Source organism: Lethenteron reissneri, chromosome 43 (assembly GCF_015708825.2).
Source record: "Lethenteron reissneri isolate LAM-NWPU_2019-01 chromosome 43, ASM1570882v1, whole genome shotgun sequence".
NCBI classification, from domain to species: Eukaryota; Metazoa; Chordata; class Hyperoartia; order Petromyzontiformes; family Petromyzontidae; genus Lethenteron; species Lethenteron reissneri.
In genome coordinates, this window is record NC_083821.1 from 6,483,440 (window position 1) to 6,504,594 (window position 21,155).

The 21,155-nt window shown below is 48.1% G+C and overlaps 1 protein-coding gene across 1 annotated transcript in view; it reads right to left on the minus strand.

Annotated features, from left to right (window-relative positions):
* The window catches only part of LOC133353316 (uncharacterized), a 37,921-nt gene that overhangs the window by 12,107 nt on the left and 4,659 nt on the right, over positions 1-21,155 (minus strand). Inside the window, exons 2-6 of the mRNA XM_061569455.1 lie at positions 14,856-15,024; positions 7,255-7,335; positions 6,107-6,176; positions 5,253-5,343; positions 1,953-2,027 (exon numbers count right to left, since the gene is read on the minus strand). Of these exons, the coding sequence (XP_061425439.1) occupies positions 1,953-2,027; positions 5,253-5,343; positions 6,107-6,176; positions 7,255-7,335; positions 14,856-14,910 (372 nt within the window). The 5' untranslated portion in view covers positions 14,911-15,024. The remainder of the gene's footprint in view (positions 1-1,952; positions 2,028-5,252; positions 5,344-6,106; positions 6,177-7,254; positions 7,336-14,855; positions 15,025-21,155) is intronic.

Consider the following 21,155-nt stretch of genomic DNA (forward strand, 5'->3'; position numbering starts at 1 on the left):
GTTGACCCTGGCCATTGACCGAGCAACCCAACGTTCCTACCAGCTCCCTCCGTAGGAATGTGTTATGGTTGTGTGATCATGCAAGCAGGCAGCATAGGGCAAAGCGAAATAATAACAATTCTTGTGCCTTACCTCTAGAATCCCACATCTATGCTCCCGGCCTTCATCGCGACACGCACTGACCATAAGTCATGGCCAGAGAAGCTCTACGACCCACACGGGAGGCCCTTCCGTGTGAAGGTCCCACATCGTCCAGCGATGCTCGACGTCAAAAAGAGCCGCACATTCTAGCGGGTTGTTGCGTTTGAACGATTTTCACCAGGTAATTCCCACTGGGCTGTACAGCGTCTTTTAAGAATCGCGACCTGGCCATCACGAACGAGAGCCGAATACTCCAAAAGCGCAGTGAGCTCCGGTTGATTTTTTTGCGTAAACGCCCAGATGCTTGCCGTTCTTATTTTGAGTGTCTTCGAATGAACTTTGTAAGTCAATTCGATAAGCCCCAACCTTACACGCTCGTGTGCTTTTCACCGGCTCCAACGAACGGGTCTTTCCGGTTGTGACTGGAGTAAAGTAGTGAGAGAAAAGCTTCCTTTCTAGATTCCGCATTTAGTTCACAGAGGCATCACCGTGTAGCCTTTGACCTATGAAGGCCGACACGTCTGAATGAACTGGGCCTCCCCTTCAATGAACTTCATTCAGACGCTGTCTTTCCGACAGACCTGTTCTTCACCTGAGGACGGCTGTTTGCGTTGTGGCCGAAACGTCGTGAGAATTGTATTTGATTATGTTTTATTATTATATTATTTTATTATGTTTTATTTTTATTATTTTATTATTTCCCTTCTACGTGACTTTACCGAAAGAACCAAGAAGATGAATCCCTGCAGTCACGAAAGCTTTAAATCGAAAAATAATAATTTAGATGGCAAGGCTGTGCAAGGAAGGGTGATTAATGGATGACCACGATATGTATGTACATATGTTTAACTTCTTTGCCACCGTACGTAGCCAAACGCGCTAATCGGAGGTGCGGAGGAAAATACAACAAACTAAGCACAAAAAGCAGTCCTAAAGAAAAAAATAGTTTTCAATCTAGTATAATGGTGTAGCGTATAGTAGTGTAGTGTAGAGTGTAGTGCATTGTAGTGTAAAGTGTAGTGTATAGTGCAGTGTATAGTAGTATATAGTGTAGTATGCATGTTGAACTTCTTTGGCACCGTACGTAGCCAACCGAAGATGCGGGGGGGGGGGACAACAAACTAAAACACAAAGAGCGGTCTGAAAGAAACGAGTTTCCAATCAAGACAAACAGGGCCCAAAATCACCATGGGAACCTCATTTGCCAGTAAAAATATCAGAGTTATGTATTTTGTTTGTATTATGACTGCAGGTATTGCGGTCTATGCAAACATGACTCCTTGTAAAAAGGTGTCAGTTTTGTTGCCAGATAGAAGGGTAAAAAAACAATTATCAGGGCCCAAAATCGTTGATGCTGCAGCAGCGACACCCTGCCGTTGGCAACAGCTGTGGAGAAAGTTCCCTCCGTTCTCGGACACCTCGTGAGGCTGTGTGGCGTGGAGAGATACGGGAGGAAGGGAGGTGCGTGGCGTGGTGCTGTGTGTGTGCTCTCCCAGAACACGGGGAGCGGTGGCGCAGCGGTTAGCGCGCTGCGCTACGACCCGAGCTCGATTACCGCTCACGGCCACCAACACCACAGTGACGATTATCTGAACCGGTCCTGGGCCTCCCCTTGGTCGACTCGGCCTCAAGTGAGTACTTGGTGCGGTGTGTAAACATCGCCACTGGGGAGACAAAAGCAACCGGGCGTGGCACTCGCCACCCACCCCCAACCTTCATAGGTGCTGTTCGCAACAGCACTCGCCCCAACAGTCTGTTACAGGCTATAAGGGGGATTTTTGTGTGTTTTTTGTATCTCCAAGATCAGTCACCTGCTGCGTCTGCTCGTAGTCTTGCGCCATTTGGAGAAACTCACTCCTCATGCGATTCAGCCGCATCAGCTGATCCTGGGAATGGCAAAGGAGAAAAAAACAAAGGCGGCAAGCAGTGAGGGATTATTTCCTGAACGTAAGGCAGCAGCAATGACGATGTGTTATTTGCCCAGGAAGGAGTGTCAAGATTTCGATTTAAAGCTTTCGTGACTGCAGGGATTCATCTTTTTGGTTATTTCGGTAGTCACGTAGAATGGAAATAATAAAATAATAAAAACGTCGTGAGAATTATTTTATTATGTTTTATTTTTATTATTTTATTATTTCCATTCTACGTGACTTTACCGAAAGAACCAAGAAGGAGTGTCAAGCTCTTGATAACGGGGTCACCACTCGAGAAATATATTTCGTCGAAGTATTTTTGAAGCATTTTTGCAGTGCCCATAGAATGACCGTGCGTACCAAGGATCGCAAGGCATGCGCCACAACACTCACCAAAAACTCCGACAGCGTCTGGTGTATCCTTGAGAACGCTCATTGAGGACCGTGTCTTGATATGCACCGTTACAAAACGATGGTTTCAGTTATGCCGGGAAGCCACTTGGAGTCTCATGATTTTCCTGCTTGGGATTTTGGCCAATTCCTCATGCACATGTTCAGTCCTACATCATTAGACCTCCTTTGCCAGTACCAAAATATAATAATAGGGTTTTTCCCGTTTTGACATGAATCCTTGTAAAAAGGTTTCAGTTTTGTTGCCAGAAAAAAAGGGGAAAACCCCTTATTATTATGTTCAGCCCTCTTACCAATCAACTGCCTCCTCCCCCCCCCCCCCACCATAATGTACAGGCATTGTTGTTTTTTTTACCGATTTTCTTTCGCTCCAACCACGCTCATCGGAGGCGCGGGCAAAGGACAACGAAGCGAAGCACAGCAGGAAGTTCTAAACGAGTGAGTTTTCCACCTCGATAAACGACTACAGCCGCGACGCGCAGTGGACACACAGGGGCGCGGAGAGCATGCCCCCCCCCCGTCTCTTTGGGCTTCATCTGATGCCGCAATAGTGGAAATACCCGTTTGGTGCGCGGGCGTCTTAAAGCTTGTCAACCAGCTGTGTCCCGGCATGCACCCCCCCCTTCCCCGCTGCGTCACAGCGTAAGAAGCACGCACGCTAGACGGGTTTAACGCGCAGCTCGCCGTCGAAGCTAGAGGCGCAACCCCGCAATGTCTCGCTCACGACACTGCTGGCGGCAAGGGGCCTCCGCTACAGGAGCGCTCCAGAGCCCCCCCCCCCCATCTGGAGGGTATTTGGCCTGCTCTTCCACAGCGGTCAGTGGTGTTTGGGGAGAGATGAGAGCACCTGCCCGCTCTGTAACGCCATCACGACTGACCGTGGCGTTGCCAATTTACTCGGACCCCGGGGTATGCAGAAGTGGTGGTGGCGTTTAAAAAGAACTCGAACAATGCCGAAAATGTCACGTTCCGGAGATTGAACGGCAGTCGGGCGCAGTGAGCTCCTGCACCTGGAGGCTTCCATGTGCTTCTCGTCTCAAGGGTGACACTTTGAACAAGTTACAGTGCGACAAAAAATTTTTTCGATTTAAAGCTTTCGTGACTGCAGGGATTCATCTTATTGGTTCTTTCGGTAAAGTCACGTAGAAGGGAAATAATAAAATAATAGAAATAAAACTAAAACATAATAAAGTATTTTATTATGGTTTATTTTTATTATTTTATTATTTTCCTTCTACGTGACTTTACCGAAAGAACCAAGAAGTTGCGACAATTGTTTAGTGATTTAAACAACAACAACAACAGAAGCACGTGTTTGAACGCTCATCGACAACGCAACACAAGAGGTGCATCGCCTTGACTGGCTCTGCATGCCTCTGTTGTGTCCACGTTGCGTTACTTCTGTGCTCTTAGGTTTTTTTTCGGTAAAGTCACGTAGGTAACAAGTATAACCCGTAAAAACAACGTTTTTCACTATAAATCCTTTATATGCGTGGCGGCTCGAGTCCTCTCATCCTCTGGCTTGAGATGGCTGCCACCTATGGGCCAGATGATTGTCTGGCAGCATTAAACAATTGGCAATTAAATCTAAAAAAAAAAATTCCCTAAACAGTGTAAAATTTTGGAAAAATTGTTTTCACGAAAATGCATTGTCACGCACAACGAGTCTGTGTGCAAAATGTCAGCTCGATTGGATCACGGGAAGTGGGTTAAAAAACGATCGAAAGATTTGCACGGTCCTAAGCAAGCAAGCGAACTTAATATAAAGGATTTAAAAATAAAAAAAGTAATAAAAATAAATAATAAAATGATAGAAATAATAATAGAAATAAAATAACAAATCAAATTATTTTTTACCTATGTGACTTTACCGAAAAAACCGAAGAGTATGAATCCTTGCAGTCACGAAAGCTTCAAATCTAGAATTACTTCTGTGCTGTTTCTCATGCAGGTGCCGTATACTGATTCTGCACCAACATCGGCAACCGTAGCTCCCAGCATTCTCTCCAGCTGACTCATTGTCCTCGCCTGGCATGCAGGAGGAGGTCGTGGGTTTGATCCCGACCCTGACGCCTCGATGTTTGGAGTTTCCACGTTCTACCCGTGGCCGCGGTTTGCGGGGGAGCGGTAGTGTAGCAGGTTAGGGTGCCGTCCATAAATGACGTCACGCGATTTTTTACGATTCTTGACCCCCCCCCCCCCTTCGTCACGCGACGTCACAAAAAGTCAGACCCCCCCTCAAATGTGACGTCACAAAGCTCTGCCCCCCCCCCAAAAAAAATAAAACATGCTTTCAATCGCTTTAAACTATAGTCATTCTAGTGCGTATTTAATGTGACGCTGCACTCTGATGTTGTAGGAGAAAAAAATTATTAAAAAGTCTGTTTAATTAAGTAGAACGTGTTGTCTATTATTTATTTAAAGTTGCGCATTTTGATGTGACGTCACAGTTCTCACCCACCCCCTCGTCACACATCGTCACAAATGTCTGACCGCCCCCCCAAATGCATGACGTCATTTATGGACGGCCTCTTAGCGCACTGCGCTACGAACGCGGAGACCCGTGTTCGATTTAACCAACACGGTCGAATATTTTTTAACGGGTCCTGGGCTTCCCCCAAGTCGACTCAGCCTTAAATCAGAACTTGGTGCTGTATGTAAACATCATTACTGGGGAGACACTCCGACCCTGGCGTGTGCTGCGTCGGCCTCAAGGGGTGCTCGCTAACAGCGCCTGCTGTTGGGGGGCGACACGTCGGGATGCGTCGTCTTTGTGTGCATACGAACCTCGCTGTAGTGGCCGCCCAGAGCCGTGAGCGCGCAGAGGAGCGACAGCACCTCCGTGACCAGATCCTTGATCACTGTCTGGAGGCCGATGCTGTGTGTGGGAGACGCGCGTGTTAAGACACTCAAACCTGTCCAACGCCCCCCCCCCCCCGCTCGCACCCCCCCCCCTCCCAGCTCGCACCCTATCTGCCATGGAAGATGTAGCAGAACTAATCCGTTGCCACTTATGCACACGGAATGGCACATGTTTAGACGTGGCCTGGAAGTCGTCTTCGTGACATGGTAGTCAAATTATAAATGTTGAATCCTCAGAGCTGCAGTGTACCCAAATTAAGTGAAAACCCAACGTGTATTTGATGTTTTTTTTTAATGGTGCAGTCATAAGTGACTGAGCTAAGCTCATGGACTCCCAACACTTGAGAATCAAATTTAATCACGGGATGCTGAAACCAGGATTCGAAACGGCTCCTCAGCGTTGCCAGCTAATGAGACGAGGCATCTCATTAAAGGACATTTAAAAAAAATTGCATAGCTCTTGTCCAATCCTTGAATTCTCTGAACCCACGAATTGGTTTATGCCAAATTCCAGTGTTATCCTGATGAGCAGAGTCGCCGAGAAGCGGAGGCACAGTCAACCGACTCTTCGCACTTTGCCATGCAAGTTAAAGCCGCGTATCGTTTGAGATGAACGCGGGTAATACAGGATGCGCGCCCTTTGCTCTACACATTCAACTGGATGTGATGTTTCACTAGCGGGGTGCCATTATTGGGCCGAGAGCAGGACTCCTTAGCGCTCGCTGTGATTGATGAACGCCGCGTGAATTTGAAAGTGATAAAAGAAAAACAATAATCACATATGTATTCGCTGAGGCCGATCGTTCAAGTCCAAGCTCCGGCCGCCCAGGTACCGATCGAACTCTGCGACTGTGAGCGGGTGGGGGTGTAAGAGAAGAAGACACCACACGCAATGGGAGCTGGGATCACCGGTTGAGCAAGACAGCACAAGGCACGATTTGTATCTGATAAAGAGGCAGTTTCACGTACTGTTAAAATGGCTAGAAACACATCTCTTTTAGTTTAACACGTAGGCTTTCGCGACCAATATTATTCATAATCAACGTTTTTGGGTTTAGATCGCGTTATTTATAAATGTGTCGTAACCCTCCACCACCCGACACGGCCAATCAGTAAAAAAGTGTCACGTTGACAAAAGACAAATAGCTTCACGCTTCAACACACCGGTGGGCTAAAGCAGTGAACTAATTGTCTTTTGTCAACGTGACACTTTTTTACTGATTGGCCGTGTCGGGTGGTGGAGGGTTACGACATCTCTTTTAGCCCCCCCCCTTCCAATACGTTCCATTCATTGGCTACCACATTCTGACAAGCTCCCCCCCTCTCCTCCTCCCCCTTAACTTGTATTTAAGAACTTGCATCTTGGAATCCCTGCCTCACTTGATACAGCAAATCTGGCTGTGACGGTCCCACCTGATGACGGAGACTTGTGCTGCCTCCGAAACATCGTGATTTTTGTTATTTTATTTTTATTAATTTTAATTTCATGTTTTACCTACGTGACTTTACCGAAAAAACTAAGAGTATAGAAACACATCCATCGCCTCTGTACAGTATTTGCCTCGCTGTTGGCACCGGTTACGTTCTGAAAAGTCTCGAGACGAAGTGAGGCTCTCCCGGTCACATCAAACTAAACTAAACTATGTTTTATTTCACCAGGTAAGGGTCACTGAGCTGTATAGCTCTTTCTTAAGCAGCGACCTGGCCACAAATGACACCTCAACGAAGTGGCTTATCACGTGTAAATGTATAGCAGCCAAATACTCTAAACACACATTTATACATGTGGAGGGAAAAACCGGAGTACATGTAGAAAAATCCTCGCGACTACGGGGAGAACATGCAAAGTCTAAATATGCAGCAGGCGTGGGGTAGTTAACGTCTCACCACCGTGGCAATGAAGAGTGCCATAACTTCAAATACTTACTCTTGTCGGACATCTTTTTGAGGCAGTTGCTGGCGTCATGCGAGGTGTCCCTGAATTTGGTCTGATTCGCTTCCGACATCGCTGCAAGTCACAGGGAGTCATTTACAGAGCGGTTTATTTCCCGAGTAAAGACAATTTATACTGGTAGGAACCTCCTGGTTACACCAGCCCACAGGCGATTATTGTGTCCGTCCGTCGTGCAGGGAGGGGCTGGGTGGGGAGGGGAGGGTGTGGAGGGGCTGGGTGGGGAGGGTGGGGCTGGGTGGGGATGGGAGGCTGGGGAGGGGTGGGGAGGGGAGGGTGGGGATGGGCTGGTTGGGGAGGGTGATGAGGGGCTGGGTGGGGAGGGTGGGGCTGGGTGGGGGGTGGGAGGGGTGGGGCTGGATGGGGAGGGGCTGGATGGGGAGGGGAGGGGCTGGTCACCCCGTGGTGCCCTTATAAAACTCAACGTTTAACCTACTCACGCCGGCTTGTGCCCGCCCTCACAGTCGGGCATATTTGCGGAATACACCACGCCGCCGTTGACCCTGGCCATTGACCGAGCAACCCAACGTTCCTACCAGCTCCCTCCGCAGGAATGTGTTTTTTTGCAATGCTGCTCTTTTGTTTCAAGGGCGACTCAGCCAGCAGGCGACAGCAGCAGCAGCAGGAGGGAAGTTCAGCTACATACGACACGTCATTCACATGCTTTAAAACAAAAAAGTTAATTCGAACGGTGTTATCTCGAACAGAAACACGCAAACAAAATGGGAACGGGCCTTTTCTGGCTACAAAGTGGAATAAATAACAGCAATCCTGATAATTGTTTTTTTTACCCTTTTATCTGGCAACAAAACTAACACCTTTTTTTTTACAAGGAGTCATGTTTGCATAGACCACAATACCTGCAGTCATAATGCAAACAAAAAACATAACTCTGATAATGTATGCATTATGACTGCAGGTATTGTGGTCTATGCAAACATGACTCCTTGTAAAAAAAAGGTGTCAGTTTTGTTGCCAGATAAAAGGGTAAAAAACCAATTATCATATTTTTTTACTGGCAAATGAGGTTCCAATGGTGTAACAGCAATCCTGTTTTTCTTATATTTACATAATCTGTTCCGTTATTCATTACGGTATTAATGTATTCAAGGTGGTGATGAAGTGACGACATCGTGCTCAGCGCACTGCTCCTGAGTTCGATTCCTGGCCTCATATACCAAGTGTGTCTCAATAATAATAATCATTATCAGACACACGCACACATCCTTGCACTAAAACGCACCGGACCTGGTCGTGTGTAGACAGCCTCCTTATCAGCGTTCATAGGGAGAATACATTTTTGTTAAAATAGAAATTATAGTAAAAAAAAAACAGAGGTCACACACCGCCACCAACAGGGGCTCTCAAGTGAAGGTCGCCTCCTCACGGCGTATCGGGTTGTGGGAGGAGGGGTCAATCGATTGACCATACTTCACCATATTTCGATTTAAAGCTTTCGTGACTGCAGGGATTCATCTTCTTGACTCTTTTGGTAAAGTCACGTAGAAGGAAAATAATAAAATAATAAAAATAAAACACAATAAAATTTCGATTTAAAGCTTTCGTGACTGCAGGGATTCATCTTCTTGGCTCTTTCGGTAAAGTCACGTAGAAGGGAAGTAATAAAATAATAAAAGTAAAACATAATAAAATAATTCTCACGACGTTTCAGCCACAATGCAAGCAGCCGTCCTCAGGCGAAGAACAGGTCTGTCGGAAAGACAGTGTCTGAATCTCATTCAGAATCTCATTCAGACGCTGTCTTTCCGACAGACCTGTTCTTCACCTGATGACGGCTGCTTGTGTTGTGGCCGAAACGTCGTGAGAATTATTTTATTGTTTTATTTTTATTATTTTATTATTTCCCTTCTACGTGACTTTACCGAAAGAGCCAAGAAGATCATACTTCACCATGCTGGTCGGTCAGTGTGGGTTGTTGAAGGGTATTGTTCACGTGGTTTAGTGGTAATTTATTTATCATCTCAGTCAGTCGACCCGTGGCACCTGCTGGGTCTGCCCGGTGACCTCCTGCCAGCGGGCGTTCGACACTTCACGTGGCCTCAAGGTGCACATGGCCTGGCACAAGCGTCGTGGTGACGTCACCGCCACTTAGTGGCGAATGGCGGCTGTTGTTGTTGTTGAAGGTGGTTGGGGTAAAAGGGGGAGACACGGGGATCGGTTGGGATCTCGCTTGCCACTGATGTGAGCCGTGGCCCTGCTAGGAAAGTGGTTGGTTCAGAGTATTTAATTTAGTCTAGATTTGAAGCTTTCGTGACTGCAGGAATCCATACTCTTTGGTTCTTTCGGTAAAGTCACGTAGGTATAAAATAAAATAAATCACACAAGCAATCACTATCAGGTGGGAAACCCCAATTCTCCCCAGTCCAGCTTCACGTCCCTCTCCTACCGTCCACGCAGCGCTCCCCTCCCCCTACCCCACACCCCCCCCTCTCTCTTCCCCCCTTGCCCCTCCCCCCTCTCTTACCTATATAACCTCTTAGCACGGCATCTCTCTCCCACTTCAGCAAAAAAAAACATTCTTGCTGTGGTTTTCCCACCTGATGATGATTGCTTGTGTTGCAATTGAAACGTCGTGATTTATTTTATTTGATACCTACGTGACTTTACCGAAATAACCAAAGAGTATTTCACTTAGTGTTTTAGAGTATGTTTCAAGTGATAAAGCCACTACGTTGAGCTATCATTTGTGGGCAGTTCGCTTCTGAAAAAGCGCCACATGGCTCAATGGACCTTACCTGTTAAAATTAAAACTAGAACTAGACGAGAAAGTATTTAATTTAGCGTTCAGAGTATTTGGCTGCTACTAATTTCCACGTTTTAGTTTAGTGATTGATATCTGACGCGGCCCTGGTCACCCTCCATCACCCACGTGTCCTAACTGGTGTGGTACACAGCTGAGTGGCGACTGTGATCCACCATAAATGTCGTGGCATGAGGAGGGGGACATTCATCCCGGCGTGGATTGACAACAAGTTTAAGGAGAATTGCTTATATTTAAGACGTACATATCATGAAAATGTTTAATCTGGTCTCAATGCAGACCATTCAAATACTGCAATTGGTCTAATTCCAGCGACTTTGAATAATTACGGCACAGAGCTATATCTGTAAAAAAAGGATATTGGAAATTAAATGTTATTTTATCATGTAAACATTGCACAAATTATCTCAGACATTACGATCTATAAACCAATTATTTTCTCTACCAATCTCCTCATAAAGTTCAGGTGAACAATCATAAATCAGGATATTAAATGTAGAGAACAATACTGTACAATAACTATGAAACTAGAAACTTTTTTTTATTTTACCAGATCAGGTCCACTGAGCCATAATATCTCTCTTTTAGAAATGGCCTGGCAACAAATGATAGCTCAACGAAGTGGCTTATCACGTGAAATTGTTTCGCAACCAAATACTCTAAACACGTTTCTAAATGCGGAGGGAAAAACCGGAGGACTTACAGAAAAATCCACGCGACCACGGGGAGAACACGCAAACTCCAAATATACAGCAGCAGGCGTCAGGGTCTAGATCGAACCCACGACCTCCTGCATACCAGGCGAGGAAGTTAACATCTCCTAGCCACCGTGATGATGACAGAGAGACATGCAAACTCCAAATATACAGCAGGCGTCAGGGTCGAGATCGAACCCACGACCTCCTGCATACCAGGCGAGGTAGTTAACATCTCACGGCTTATCACGTGATGTTTTTGTTCTCTCGTCTTCTTCCTCCTCCTCAAAAGGTGGAATTGAAATAAACGAGAGAATGCTTTAAAAAAATGTCATTGCGTGCAAGGGAGAATCAATGCGGTGGGCCATTTCCCTGTTCGCAAGGGTGCCAAACAACACATTCTGAAACTCGTCGTTAACCCTTTACCCAGAACCCAGGCCCATCGGATCACTTGGCGGTGTTCGAGCCGATACGATGAACTCATTGTGCGTCACCAGAGGACACACTTCCCAAAGCATCTTTTCGGCTTCACCTTCACTTCGTGCATATCGGTGCATTACACCAAAAAAATGCATAATGTCGTTTTCAACAAATTCATTATTTAAAAAACACACAGTTCTGAGTTCCCACTGCCTGGTGTCATTGCGACAGTAGTTTTATTCGGCTGTGGTGCGTGTGGGTGTGTGTGCAGTGTATAAACATCGGCACTGGGGAAGTGAAGATAGCCCAGGCGTTGTGCAGCCTTAATAGGTGCTCGCAAACAACCGTTTTCCCCCAACGTTTGTTCCAGGCTATATCGAGGGATATTTTGTCTTTGTGTGTTTGTTGAACTTCTTTCGCGTGGTGCGTAAGCCAACCGTGTGTATGTTTGGGGGGATAGCTGGCACGAGCGGTTAATGGACTATCCTGAGTTTCCCCCTTCGGCCAATTCAGTCTTAATTTTAGAACCTGGAGAGTAAACATCAGAACTTGGAGAGCAAACATCAGAACAACATGTGGCTGAGCACAGTCAGTGCCGGATTGTCCCAGTAGCAAAAGTAGCTGCAGATGCTACGGGCCCCGCACTTTCAAGGGCCCCGCGCTAAATGCTTTCAAGCCTAGATTTGAAGCTTTCGTGACTGCAAGGATTCATACTCTTAGGCTTTTTCGGTAAAGTCACGTAGGTAAAACAATCAATAAAATCTAATGTAGTTGTTTTCATTTATTTAAATTTATTGATTGCTTTACCTACGAGACTTTACCGAAAAAACCGAAGAGTATGCTTTCAAGCACCAATTCCTGGTTCAGTGATTCTGCACTCGCTCTATTACTATAGTACTATACCAGCCTTCAACTTTTATGAACGACTGGGTGTTTGAGGTTAGCGATTTGTCGTATTATCTGGCTGTATAGCAAATGAAAAAATACAATTACTTTACATTGCAAGTTACAAATGTGTGTTTTAATATTTACGTTTTTATTTATTTATTTAGGACCCCTTTATAACATATGTTACAGGCCCGCACTAGCTTAATCCGGCACTGAGTATAGTTACTATACTGCCCACCTTCTTTACTTACGTGCCATTCCGGCCTTAACCAGTGCCTCGCTGACGGGAAATTCCCCCAATACTCTGTGATACATGTGGGATCTTTGTTTATTTTTGTACAAAAAATGCTACTACCTCTCCCCGTTAAGAGATACATGTACCGGCAAGAGTTGCTCAATACTGGCAGCGTATAGATAAGTCGTGTCTTATTATTACACTGTCAAAATATTATTTCACTTCACAAGAAACGATACTTCCCCAGAAGTCGTCAGAGATCGGAGCACTGATTTTGGCACGAGAGCCGAGTTTGAATTTGAGTATCGGCCACCCGTGATTAAACCAGGTTCTGACGTGTCGTAAACTCGACGACGGGCGTTCAACTTGAGAAGCAAAATGAGTCCCGATTAACACGTAAGTAGGCTTTCGCGATCAATATTATCCATAAAAGAGGGGTTTTTTGGGGGGTTGGATCACACAAATATAAATATTTCGTTAAACCTTCCACCACCCGACACAGCCAATTAGTAAGGTTTGCCACGTAAACAAAGAGTGCCAATTCGTTCATGACACCGCTTGTGTGTTGGAGAGTAAACCCACAACGTTGACAATGAGTGCGATGTTTCGCTGCTGATTACAGCCAGCTTCAACAGGAGATTTGCCAGGCAAACCTTACTAATTACGTGATCTACCCCCCCCCCCCAAAAACCCTTTATTATAGAAAAGCAGTACAATAATGATCAATGTACCAAAACATTGCTACGAAAAAAATCCTTTCAATATCACGAGTTCATCTCTGTGAGAGGGCACGATTTGACCTGGAAATTGGGCAAAGACGTTTAATAGAAATACCTATAGGCAGATTTCATTCCTTGCAACAGCTATCTGTTTGGTTTTTGAACATCTTTTACACCTGTTGTATTGTCAGAAAGTTTAAAACCTATTCTTATTATTCATTCTCTGATACTGGAAAAAATGTCCCATGATTTAGCAGCTCACCCCGAGCTATGGATGCTCTGATACGGGCATTGTCTTTGTACTGTCCGCCTTTTTGGCGTTCTCTGGGCAACGGTGACACTAGGCCATAAAGAAGGCTGTCTTTGGCATAGACCAATCAGTTAAAAAATATAATCTATGTTTGTTTTCACGTTCACCAGAAGTACCATGCGTGGTTAACGCAGACTTGATTCCTTGCAAAAGGTTTCTATTTTGTGTTTGAACATCTCAGCACCCGTTGTATTGACAGAAAGCGTAAAGAGAGACCTACATTCGTCATCATTGGAACCTCATTTGCCAGTAGAAAAATATGATAATTGTTTTTTTACCCTTTTATCTGGCAATAAAAATGACACCTTTTTTTACAAGGAGTCATGTTTGCATAGACTACAATACCTGCAGTCATAATGCAAAAAAAAACATAACTCTGATAATGTGCACTGTCCTTGATGTTGATTGGTCCATACCCGAGACAGCTTTCCTTAGAGCCTAGTCTCCATGGGTTGGACCAGATGACGCCAAAAGTATGAGAGCTCGGGGAAAGCATTTACACCATTGGAACCTCATTTGCCAGTAGCAAAATATTATCATTGTTTTTTTACCCTTTTATCTGGCAACAAAACTGACACTTTTTTGTTTGCATTCCGACTGCAGGTATTGTGGTCAATACAAACATGACTCCTTGTAAAAAAGGTGTCAGTTTTGTTGCCAGATAAAAGGATTAAAAAAAAAACAATTATTATCATGGGACCTCCTTTGCCAGTACCAAAATATACTAATAGGGGTTTTCCCCTTTTTTCTGGCAACAAAACTGACACGTTTTGCAAGGAATCATGCTTACATTAACCACAATACCTGCAGTCAAATGCAAACAAACAATATCAGAGTATTGTTTTTAGTTTGCATTTGACTGCAAGTATTGTGGTCAATGCAAACATGACTCCTTGTAAAAAAGGTGTCAGTTTTGTTTGCCAGATAAAAGGATAAAACACCAATTATTGCATTCGTCCTCTTCCCCCGTCCGTCGCGCGAGGTCCCAACCTGGTTGGGGGCAGCGAAGAGGGCCAAATTGCCCTTCTTTTCTCTACCTTTGCACGTGGGTTCCGTCGGCGCAGGAATAATCGACAGCGGATTTCTTCGTACCAATGTCACCGGAACTTTTCGGCGTGGTACTGTATGCCAGGGCTCGCATTTTTGTTGTAATAAAAAAAATATGGAGAGAGACCTCTAACAATTTGGTGGCCACTGCTTCTCTGCCAGTGCACCGCACAGCAATAGGCATGTAGCGCACGCCAGATGGTGCGCAGCAGTGCACCAGTGTGGCAAGGCAAGGCGAGAGAGACTGGGGACTGCACGCCACTCATCACCCGTCCATTTCAGCGAACACATGACGACCGTGCGTGAACACAGCCATGGTACCCAAATGCATGGTCGAAGCCATTGTAAATAAAAATAAACACGAAGTAAAAAAAAAGACCTACACCTCTGGGTGATAAATGCTGAAATCAGTGTGTGCATCTTGACCCCGTGTTGATTTTTTAAGTGATCTCAGCATTTCTGTGTTTTTGCCATCGCTCACCTTGGCGTTGCGCATGGGACTGGGAGTTGTACTCCCTGACTGCTCCGTACGACATGGTGCCTGTTCACGGCGCTCCGAGATCCTCGCCCACGGCCCCGTCTCTCTCACGGACGTTCCAAACACGTCGCCGGCTCGTCCAATCGGCGGCCAAGCAGCAGGCAAAGCCTCGCTGGAGAAGGGCACACAGCACGGGATATATCAGCATGGGGCGTTAGCGGCTCCGGTATTAGTGATGGGGGTGTTCTTGGAACGTCAAAGCGATGGGTGCGATTTTTAAATCCTTTATATTAAGTTCGCTTGCTTGCGTGCTTGCTTACGACCGCGCAAACCTTTCGGTCGTTTTTTAACCCACTTCCCGTGATCCAATCGAGCTGACATTTTGCACACAGACTCGTTGTGCGTGACAATTAATTTTCGTGAATTTTTTTCCAAAATTTTACACTGTTTAGGGAATTTTTTAAAATATGTATTTACCAATTGGTTAATGCTGGTACACAATCATCTGACCCATAGGTGGCAGCCATCTCAAGCCAGAGGACGAGAGGACTCTAGCCGCCCCAATGCCACGCATATAAAGGATTTATAGTGAAAAACTTAGTTTTTACGGGTTAATTTTTACGATACCGTGACGTAGAAGATCCTGAGAAGGGCTTGATGCAGAGAGGTATGTATTCTAACGGTGGTGCAATGGTAGTGGTGGTGGTGGCATTAATTTGATGGTCATATTTGGTCACGGTGGTGTGTAATTCTGTTATATTTGGGCAGGATAGGAATGCATCTGGGACAATCTGGTGAAGTGTTGCTCTCATATTTGGCTCATTACTGGTTTGGTAAGGCGTGCTCCAAATTACGGTTTTCAGATGTTTAATCTAAGGCCATATTCGAGTGCAGTGCCCGTCAAAAACTTTGGGTACAAATGTTCGTATGTCAAGGTTAAAAAAACTAAAAGTAAAAAAAAAGTTACCTTCTGATTTTTGGGGAACCCAAAAAAAATGTTTTTCAGATGTACCTCGTAATTAACATTGATTCAACTATATTAATATGAAAATGTTTGCTTGAGCCCTACTATAATACTCTTGGAATTGACACCGGTCACTCTCTTAAAGCTGTCTGTGTTAGATGGCTTTGCGTGGCTTAGCACCTCACATTCACAAAGTTGTGAGTTCAAATCTCGGCCCACGTCATTTAAGTCAGTGGCCGCTTTGTGTGAAGTCCACACAGTGAGTGTTTTATGGTGAAACCAATGTCAAAAAGACAATGGGGAATTTGTGTGACGTTTACACAGTGTTTTATGGTGAGACCAATCTCAAAAAAAGAATGGGGAATTTCCACCACTGACTGAGGACGAGAAGTGACGGATAAGCACGGCTTCACATTCATTTGACTATGCTGACACACCAGCTTGTCCGACACGAGCATATCAGACAAAACATCGTCACCATTCATAAAAAAAATGTTATGTTCGTATTGTGAACTTCTTTCACACCGTCCGAGGCCAACCGTGCTAATAGGAGGTGCCTTATAAATGTACACGTACAGAATAGCAAGCGCTGAACGAATAAGCAGACAATATGCACCCACTTAACGTAAGAAAAGGAATGATTTTGTTTTACACATGCCTGTCAGTCACACGGAATAATTTCAGCAGCGTTGGTTAAACACATTCAAATCTCCGGACTTGACTTTCGACATTTCATTGTCGCGAGGATCAATGATATTGGTGTGCCCCCCTCCCCCCCCTACGTTAGTGTGGACAAGAGGAGTTCTCCTGTTTGCCGTGGCAGCATCTCTCCATACGTTACACACGCGTAGCTTTTAAAAAGTGAACATCGATCGCGAAACGTTGCCGTAGCTGGAGGGTTTATAGTAAAAAGTGTTCGACGAACTTCTTTCGACAGCGTACGTAGGCGACCGTGCGAACTCGGAGGTGCGGCAGAGGATGGACAATAAACTAAAACACAAATAAAGAATCTGCTCTAAAGAAGTGAGTTTTCAAACTAGATTTAAAAGTATTCTTTGGTTCTTTCGGTAAAGTCACATATAAAGATAAAATCATAATTAAATAATAGCATACTACGACGTTTAGATTGCAACACAAGCAATCATCATCAGGTATAAAAGAAATAGCAACAAAAAAATCTAACCAGAAAACTATAGACAGACATATAAGCAGACAGACATCATAAAGATACTGTGGTGCCACAGCGACGGGGCCGCTCTGCCGAGCCAGGGAGCCGCCCGGCTTCCCCCACCGCACTGCCCCCAATCACCCGCCCCACATAAGCACACACCCGCACGCATCCCCCCCCCCCCCCATAGAGCTGGAAGGGAAGGTTACCTGATCGACCGGTTTTTATCCGAGAGACCCTTATCGGGATTAATTCTCACGGTTTCCGGCGATCAGGGAATTGGATGACCTCCCCCGTGCTACGTGGTACCGCGGCGCTGCTGCCGGCCTTAATATGGTGTGGTCGCGGCGTGGGGCATTCGGCCACCGCGGTTGAGGCGCATTTCCCCCCACACACACCCCCACGAGTCGACGGGGCAAGCAGGGGAGGCACGGGACAGCATGAATAGCGGGGTCACAGGGGCTGTTGCGCATAGTCATGGAGGGTTGGGATAATTGCGCTTGAGCGCGCAAGCCCCATTGGTAGGAAGGGTAAGGGAGTAATTAGGATTTACGCCTTGCACGCAGCACACTGATTAGCATATCAACAGCGCCTGGGGACTGCCGTGCGCGGGCTTGGGGTGCACGAGCCCATTGTTCAGCGCAGCATCCCCTTTGGGAGGTAGGGAGGATAAATAGAGGAGCGCAGAGGGGAAATCGCTCTCTTACTCCAGCGCCAGGCGACCAGACGCAGCTCGAGCCAGCGACCCGGACGTCCGTGCGACGCACCGAGGCACGCGGTTAACACAAGGATCAGCGGACCGCCGTGGACACTTAACAGTGAGTAAGAAGGGGAATTAGAATCATAGCCGATAAATAGGGAATAGGTACAGGTTTAGTGGAATAGGCCAGCCTCGTCGACTCACTGATTCAACATCAATTCGCAGGTGGCATATAATAAATCATTAATAGCGAAGCGTGGTCTCGCGTGATCTTGTCGTGCAGTGTGAGCGTGTGGGTGCGCTGTGTGCACAGTGGTTCGCCACGTGAGTGAGCGCTGCGCGGAGCTGAGCGCGCGGGTTGCGTGTGGGAACGCGTGTGGTACTGTGTGTGCGTAAGCTCGCGGCGTGCGTAATCGGCGTACCCCAGGTGCGCGATTGTAACGTGAGCGGCCAGCGCGGCGCAGAGAAGCGCAAGAGTGAGTGCCGTACAGAGCTGTGTGTGTGGGTGTGCGCGTACGTAATTAACCATGCCTGCTACGCGGACCCGCGGTGGAGTGGAACCCTCGGGCGACGGCTCCCACACCATGGGTGAGGAACTTAGCAGCGGTTCGCTTAGCAGCGGGGGGGCGATTGATGATGCTAGCCCGGCCGTTAGCATTATCGAGGGAGGGATTTCGGGGGCTAGCGACCCCCACAAATTGGTGTCAGAAGCGGTACGGACCCCCGCGTTACCTCACGCTAAAATAAGACTAATATTTACCGGCCGGGGGGCCCCTTCGTGGAAGGCATTCGCCCGCAATCTCTTAGGGGCCAAGGAAATTAATGGATGGACGGACGCGCAGGCAGTACGTCAACTTAATATGAATCTTGATGGGCGGGCAGCCGATTTTGTAGAAGCGTTACCCGCGAGCGCACAGACACAGCTAGAGGAGCTGATGCGCCGACTCGATCAGCGTTTCGGCACGCGTGACGAGGAGGAAGCAAAATCGGCCTTAGAGGCGCGCCGGCGCCAACCTGGCGAAGATCTACGTGATTACGCCGAGGATGTGCGTGAGTTAACAAAGATCGCACGCCCGGGGTACGCAACTGATGTTATTGAGGAACTGGCCGCCGAGAAAATCCAGCGGTACCTGTCTCGCACGGCGTGGTGGCAGCCAGACATGAGCTGCCCACGTCTTCCGTTTAACACCCTTGTCGAGCGCGCACGTAAGTGTGAAAGAATTCACAGTGAACGCGCGCAGCTCCGGGGGCTGGGACGAGAGCGCGCCATTGCGAGCCTGCTCTCGGAAGACGAGGAGGAGGGACAGGAGCTCGCGAGGACGGTAAGGGGCCGGGAAAGAGAGCCACAGAGACCCAACGAGACGACCCCGGGGTGGGTAGCCGGGTTACAGGCCGGCATGGGAGATATGATAACCCAAGTAGGTGAAAGGGTAACCCAGGTACGCGAGGAAGCAAATAAAATATGACCAAACTGCAATCCTCCGTTGAGACCATCCGATCCGAAATGGGGGACCTACGCGCCACGGTGGGAGGGTTATCTGGGAGGGTAGCCCGACTAGAGGCGGAGGGTGGACAGCGGCGTAATGGGGGGGGAGGGAGCGGACAGGGGACCCGCTACGGAACCGCCCCCCCTCCCCGGGCATGTTATATGTGCGATCGCCGAGGGCATCTAGTGAGGGACTGTCCTGAAATCACCCGAGCGAGACAGACGCGGGGGTTAAACTCCAACGCCCCCTAGAGAGCGGACCAACTAGGGGTGCAATCGACGCGGTCCCGATACAAATGGACGATAATGAGAATAATGGCGAGCGAGTGATCTCCACACAGGTTCCAGCAACAACGCCCACAGAAACGGTGACTCCTGGCGACTGGCTACGGGAGCTGGTGGCGGGGATCACGGGGGCCACGTCGCTGGTGGAAGGGGAGGTTAACGGAGTGCGTACCCGAATCCTGCTGGACACGGGGGCGGTGGCCTCGCTCGTGAGCGCAGCGCACTGCAGCGCGATCGGGGTCGACGTGCGTCACCTGCAGGCACCGGACCGCGCGCTGCACACTGCGAGCGGAGCCGGAATGGGGCTGCTGGGGAGAGCCACCCTAGAGGTCCGCATAGGCAGTCAGGTGTGCACCCAGGAGTTCTACGTGTCGAGTGCGTTGTGTCACGAGTGTATCGCAGGTACCGACCTCTTAGAACGGCTGGGACTCAACGTGCAACCCCGCCAGCGATGCGCCACCATGGAGAGCAACGGCGAGCGGATACCGTTCCTGGGACGAGAACCGACGCGCCGCCGCTTTGCACCTGTGGCCGCTATCCTGACGACGGCAGTCACCATCGGCCCGCTCACCGAGATGCTGGTGCCGGTGGCAACATCCCCCACCGACCCCGCGCTCCGACCATCAGGGGAGGTAATGCTAACTCCTCACCCGGAGTTGGCAAAACGGTATGGGGTTGTGGGATCCGCCACGTTGGTAAACGCAGATGGGGACCGATTGTTTATGCGGATGTTTAACCCCCACAATACCCCCGCGATACTGCGACGGCGCACCCCGATAGCCACAGTACACCCCCTGCACGCACGCCACTCTAACGACTCGGTGTTCGCACTCTGGGCTGAGGACCCCGGTCGTCCTGAGGGTGAGCAGGACCTGGCCTGGCGAGTCGGCCCGACTCCCCGAGCCGAGGTCGTTCCCCTGCTCGACGCGTTACATGTACCATGGGCGGACTTACCTAAGGGAGAGGCCGATCGGCTGCGCGAGTTACTGCGGGAGTATGCCGACGTGTTCAGCGAACACGACTCGGACGTGGGTCGGACCGACCTTGTTAAGCATCAAATTGACACCGGTGCAGCCCGACCCATCAAACTCCCTGCGTACCGAGTGGGCGCACCCGAACGCGCCCAAATCAAAGAGGCAGTTGGGGACATGCTTCGCGATAACATAATTCAGCCCTCGGCGAGCCCCTGGTCAGCCCCGGTGGTACTAGTAACGAAAAAGGATGGGTCAACCCGATTCTGCGTCGATTACCGTAAACTAAACGCAGTCACGCTCGGCGATGCCTTCCCCATACCTCGCATCGACGACACCTTCGACAGTCTCGCAGGAGCGCGGTATTTTTCCACCCTCGATCTGGCGTCCGGTTACTGGCAGGTGGAGATGACGGAGGAGGATCGGCCAAAAACAGCATTCACCACCCCGATGGGCCTGTTTGAGTTTCGAGTGTTGCCGTTCGGACTCACTAACGCGCCCGCGACGTTCCAGCGGTTGATGGAGTTGGTGATGCGGGGCTTGCAGTGGGAACAGTGCCTGATTTACTTGGACGATGTGATAGTGTTCAGTAGATCTTTGTCTGAGCATTGGTCCAGGCTTCGAGAGGTGTTCCAGCGGCTGCGAGCGGCTCATCTCAAGCTCAAGCCACGTAAGTGTTACATCGCACAACGCGAGGTGGGGTACCTCGGGCATCGCGTCAGCGAGGCA